Here is a 6,311-nt window from a genome sequence, read left to right as displayed (position 1 = left end):
TGTGTGTGTATGTATGTATATATATATATATATATATATATATATATATATATATTATGCAACCTTGGATAAGTCGTATACTTTGACTTTGAAAATGTATTTTTTTGGTAGTGCTTTATTTTTATGGTATTCTGTATGTCATTTGGCTAATAATAGGTAAAATAGAGATAGTGTTCAGTTGGTTTTAATTATTTGATTCAAATTAATTGGTAATCTCTAGTGTAACCTTGAGTCTTAAGTTTGTGCACATCAGATCAGCTGAATGTGTATAACTGTGACAATTGATAACAGGCAAATATATAATTTCGTATATAAGAAGAAGTATATTAAAAAAGAGTATTTACTTTAACTGGAGTGGTTCTTTTTAGGAAATTCCTGTTAGAACTGTTTGAGTTCAACACAACTAAAGTAACTGAATTACCAGTCTCAAAACATTGTGTCTATTTTCCCCATACCCCCTTGTGCCACAATCCAAACTCAAAAAGGAAATATTAAAAAAATAGCCCCATCAAATAAAGTTGAACTGTTTTTTTCTTAACCTGCATTACTGGAAAGGGTGATGCAAAATAGTGTGGAGTCTAATTTTTATTATTTATTTGATTTATTTTTAGACTGTTAGCAAAGCAGCAAGGAAGCTGTTCAGTGGCTGGCAGACTTAAGTGGGCAGCTCTCCAAAATGACTTGTTTGTAACCTGCATCTACAAATTGACCAGCAAATAATATCTAGATTATCACACAATGTGTTTTTACAACATCCCAAAGAATATATACTCCTAACTCGTTAAGCCAATATGAAGAGACGTCCCATTTCTACCCAAGTCCACCTTTGATTACAATATACCCGGTGGAGAGTTAAGTGAGCATTCAAAGCAAGGCCACTCATTCATCAATTCTGCAGCTCCAGACGTCTGCCTTTTCCTGTGTCTGCTGCTGAGGCAGCAGTGCAGTGTAGCATGGGCACAGTGGAGGAGAATGGGGACAGACATAGTAGAAGACAAATGGCCTCACTTTGCACACATCTCATTAGGAGCTGTGTGTTGCTATAGAATACAGAAGTCCCTGATTCAGCACTCACTTGGATTAAATGCTGGACTTCTCCAGAAGCAGAACAGGCACTATAGCTGCCGCTTACTTGTTTTCTTTCTCTCCCTGGTGTCTTTTTCAAATGTACCCTTCTCACTATTTCCCCATTGGAAGCTCACATAATCGTCATTTTGTGGTTTTGTAATTCAAACGAAAGTCTTTACCTGTAACAATGATTTATTTGCTCTTGCTTGTGGCATGGGTTACAAGCAAAAAATCCCTGCCACCTCAACTATTGTCAGTGTGTGTTTGTGTGTGTGTTTGGCTTGTAAGGTACATACTGTATGCTTGTGGTGTGTCTGCATGTGTCTGTGTTCCAGTGGGCGTGGTGAGTGTGTTGTTTGACTCTGACCCTTATCCGCTCTCTTCTGCCCTTATCTCTGCTCTCTTGTCTCCAGTCTCCAGTTGGCTCCACTCTGCTGTTCAGGTTTAAAGTCCGCAGCAGTACCAGACAGGCTGGTTGCCATATAGCTAGTTTTTTTTAGCTTTATTTATCAAACTCTGTGGAGTGGTAGAGAAGTAAAGAGATCAAAGGACAGTGAGGAGAGAGGGATAAATAGATAGTCGAGCAGAGGGAAAGACTGCGTGGTTTGCTGGCGGACCAACTGTGATTCTATGCCCTGTGTTTGCGTAACAGGGCCTCAGGAGGAGGCTACACTGGGCTCTGCAGGATGGACAACCCCAGAGGAGCTTTCGGAGCAGGCCTCCCAGGCACAGCAGCTCGAACGGCTGGCCCAGCTCTGCATCATGAGCAAACAGTAGGTAAAACTGTGTCCTGCTGTAGCTTCTGTTGGGGTGTATTTAATGAGGTGTTACATGTTCTGTGAGTTTAAGGGCTCAGTGGGCTCATCAGGAGTGGATTTATAGTGAAATAAATTCACTTTTATGACTGTTTTATCACCAGTACTTTAACTGTATACAGTTAAAGTACTGCATATATGTAAAGTGTGTTGCTGTTGCATTTGACCATCACTCAATGGCTGAAGTGAGAATTGTGTTGATTTAGTTATAAGAAACAAAAACAGAAATCAATACATTAGCATGTGTTTCTGTTTTCAGTTTTAGTGTGAAAGAAATAAAAAGTTGTTTAAAACCCTGAGCTTAGATTCAGCTTTAACTGAAATATTCTTGAGATAAATAATTTACTGAAGATCACTGAAATTAATTTTTGGTATGCCTGGGTAAAGTTGTATGATGGTTTAAAAAAAAAACTTTAAGGAATTAATTACTTTGATCTTTGATTTTATTCACATTACACAGTTATTTGCCATGTTTTAAACAGTCATTCAGAAAATGTGAGAAATATGTAGTTAAAGACAAAATTATGGATATCCATGTCCACTTGCACATACGCACATTTGCTTTTCTGGAATGGAAATTTTTTTAACTAGATAAACTCTGGCTTCAAGTCCTTTTAGCGAGAGTTGAATTTCCTTGTAGATGTGGAGAAAAAAGACACCGCACTCTCCATGAGTGTCACAAAAGGAACACCTTAACTGGATCTGGTGTCTCCTGTTGCAGGGGTCGAAGCGTGCACCTTTTTTCTGTGCCTGTGTTGTCATTGTTGAGATTAGGCCATTTAACCTGATTGCCAGAGACGGTCACAGAGGGTGGAAGGTCTGCTCAACGGATGGCTGGTCACGGTCCTTCATTAATGCAAGGAGCGTACAGTAGTTAAACTTAAATGAGATGGTACTGATTGTGCATGACCGTACCGAGAGGCTTTGGTTTCTGGCTAAATAAGAACAAGCAGGAAATTGAATTTACTCTTAAGAACACAAGTTCTCTAAGTGGGGAAATAGTATTAATGCCCCAAACCTCTTACTACCTCCACCTCAGTCCCAGTCTTTCTTTCTTTTAGACAGGAAGTTGTAATACTCTTCTGAATCTTTCAGCGATGTCGTAGGAAGTCCGAAGTCTGAAGGGCTTTTCTGTCTTTGCCTATCACATTTCTCCTGGAATGGACGTTCTCAGGCAGTGCAAACTGACACCTGGCTATTACTAATTGAAGAGAAGTGTGGGTTTGGAACAGTGAAGCTGACATCTGTCACACTAAACAGGGCTTGCTCAACATCCATAGGCACAAGTGGGGATGTGAGGGTGATGTCCTTGGCTGACTTTGCAGGGCAGATATGAGCAGAACAGCTGGCAGATTCTCAATGTACTACATCATGCACATAGAGCTTAGCACTAAGCAGAAAGTAGTGCGAGGGCACAAGTCAGTAAACCAACCTGTAAACGCCATGCCTTCTGTAATTCACCCTGGAGAATAGAAAGGGGCAGTCTGCTGGCAGAAATAGAAGCTTTCCACTTCCTCCATAAGACGCCTGAGCACCTGCAGCCCTGTTCTTTGTGTCTAATCACAGCACACGCATGTTTAGATTTCTCATGCTGCTGAAACTGATCCATGCTCACCTGAGAATGCAGCACGGGCCGCTACATTTGATTAAGGTCAGGCATTGTTTATTTTTGTTTTAATGGAAGAAGAATGTGCAAAGGTTGATTTAATCTGATTATGTATTGCTCTCCATTTTTAAGAGACTACTTTTGTTTTAATGAGGTATAAAATATATGTTTTTACAATGCATTTACCGTGTAATTCTATATTTTAGAGGAAAGGAGAAATGATTTATACCCAGTATGTATTAAAATACTTAAAGCATATATAACTTCTCCTTTCTAAAATGTCTCGTAGGTGCCCAGTTCAAAAATACTTACCGTATAACTTATTTCTCCTTTCCTCTAAAAGTCCCAATTGTTTCTTTAAGAGGAATTACATGGTAAGTGTTGGGAAAATAACACCATAGATTGCGTCCTGTATTATAAAGTGTTACCAAATATTTTACTCCAGTGCCACAGAAAAAGTAAAGGTAGTGTATTTGTTTAATGGTGCAATTTTCCTTTTCCTTTCAGACCTCATCTTGCTTTAGAATACAGTGGTAAGGTATGTGCATCACTCTTTGCTTTCTCTCTAGACTTTTGAACAAATAAAATATTTTATGGCACTCTTGTACCAACAATTTTATTTTATGGCACTCTTGTACAACACACTCCTGTTAATTAATCTTTCAGGCTGCAAAGATCCACCAGAGGGCTTTTGGTAATGACCACCCCATTACAGCCAGAAGCCTAGAGCTTATGGCCACTGTCTATGCTGAGATCGGCAAGACTGAATATACAGGTAAACACTCACCTGGGATGAAAAGCAAAGAGCGACACAGTAAACACTCATCCTGACACGATATTACGACACCCTAACTATATGCAGATAAATAGACTGTGGAAAACAAATGTGGTTGTATAGTTTCTGAAAACAGAGCAGGACACCTCTCTACGCAGTGTATATTTTGGCGGCTGTGGCTCAGTGGTAGAGCGGTTGCCGGCCACTCTGTAAGTTTTGTGTAATTCGAATCCCCCGCCCCGGCAGTCTTGTCGAAGTGTCCTTGGGCAGACACTGAACCCCAAGTTGCCCCCGTGCTGCGCATCGGAGTGTGAATGTGTGTGAATGTTTATGATTAGCAGGTGGCCCCTTGTACGGCAGCCCCGGCCACAGTGTATGAATGTGTGTGAATGGTGAATGTTTCCTGTAGATGTAAAGCGCTTTGAGCATTTTTTAGACTGGAAAAGCGCTATATAAATACAGCACATTTACATATTTTAACATTCAGTCTGGATATTGTTGTATTGATACTGGGAACTGTTTGCCTTGGTAATGTTGTTTGTTGTTATGGTAACAACATGCCAGTGGGGCCAGTTAGTGTCACACACACTATTACTTAATGAAAAGGTTTTGATGACTTACCTATAAAAAGTATGAAGAAATTTAATCTGGCAATCCTCTCTAGCAGCAAGGCAACAGACAGTGTACAAAATATGCCTTTCTATACGGAAATTAGCCCACCATAATGTTGTTTTGCAAGGCAATGGTATACATAAAAATGGCTGCCGCTTTCACCCATTGCTGTAGTCAAGTCCACCTTTGTCAAGTCCAAGACCAGGACTAGTCGAGACAGGTTTGTCTGTACAAACATCTGTGTTATTCTCCACGTACAGACCGCAGGGAGTCAACCAGCCTTAAATATTTGTTCAGAGAGAGATGGCTACATGGAAAGAGTTTTCTCAAGAGTGTTACAGTCAGACAGTAATTTTAATCTGGAGATAAACAACAGTCACGTTAATTATTAAAGTAGATAAATTTAATGTTTTGCCGTACGTCAGTGTTTTAACATAGATGTGTTTACTACTGTTGCCAAGTAGCGTGCTTTCCTTGACTTCTGGTTTCTTTTCTCTACTTCGTGCTCATTCACAGATTATTTTGTCTGAAACCCTTCTGGTGTCTTGGAGAGTACCGCAATGAACAATGTGTTGAGCATAAATGTCTTTGTGCATGCTCGTAGCATGCACGCCATTGATGGCAAACTGCGCACGGTGTTGAGCTCAAGTATACCCGCACCTTTAGAGAGCACACAGCACAGTGAGGATGTGGTTTAAAGCAATTTAGTACTGTAAGCCTTTAAACCATGTCAACTCGTAAAAATGATAAATTAATAAACACTTGCAGACATGTCCGACACAAGAGTGCTTTTATGCAGAGAGGAAAGAAGAAAAGTAGCTTTGCGACAGTTTGAGGGCACTGTTTTGTTGTACAGTATGGATGCTTGGCTTGCATTAAATGGGTGCAACACTCTCTCAGCGCTGCGTTTTTGTAAAGACTGCTGTGGTGTAAAAAAGCAATATGCACAGACCAGCCTTGTTGTCGAGTCAGCTTTCAGAGGCAGTGGTGCTGAACAGCTACATAAAGACAGGCATAAAAAGACAAAGATTAACAACATCCTCATTTTTGTTCATCTCAGAACGTCTTAAACATGTTTAGTGAAATGGTGAGAAAGGGAGTCAGAAAGCAGCAGTAGCTGTTGTTGCAGGTCAGAACACAGTAGTCTCAGTTCACTTTTTGTGACCTTTTTATTTTGTATTGTAAACAGAAAAATCCTCTTTGACCCGCAATAAGACACTTCCACAGAGGCATGTTTATGAATTAGCATGTCAGCTGTAGTATGTTGTTAGCAGTATATGGTAACATTTTGAAACTATAGTTAACCAAACTAATGTATTAAAATGATTAAGGTGAGGAGGGCAGTGGAACCTTGTGGTTCACTTTTTCAAATGCAAAACCCTCTCTCTCACACACACACATACACACACACACACACACACACACACACACACAC

At 40.0% G+C, this 6,311-nt stretch overlaps 1 protein-coding gene across 3 annotated transcripts in view; it reads left to right on the top strand.

The window, feature by feature from the left end:
- c20h14orf180 (chromosome 20 C14orf180 homolog) overlaps positions 1–6,311 on the top strand; it is a 15,929-nt gene that overhangs the window by 4,541 nt on the left and 5,077 nt on the right. For all 3 annotated transcript variants that reach the window (XM_032500947.1, XM_032500949.1, XM_032500950.1), the window contains 3 exons: positions 1,721–1,841; positions 3,997–4,027; positions 4,156–4,264. In XM_032500947.1, coding sequence (XP_032356838.1) covers positions 1,721–1,841; positions 3,997–4,027; positions 4,156–4,264 — 261 coding nt within the window. The remainder of the gene's footprint in view (positions 1–1,720; positions 1,842–3,996; positions 4,028–4,155; positions 4,265–6,311) is intronic.

Source organism: Etheostoma spectabile, chromosome 20 (genome assembly GCF_008692095.1).
Source record: "Etheostoma spectabile isolate EspeVRDwgs_2016 chromosome 20, UIUC_Espe_1.0, whole genome shotgun sequence".
NCBI classification, from domain to species: domain Eukaryota; kingdom Metazoa; phylum Chordata; class Actinopteri; order Perciformes; family Percidae; genus Etheostoma; species Etheostoma spectabile.
Note: the sequence above shows the minus strand (reverse complement) of the source record. Positions and strands in the feature narration are given on the sequence as shown.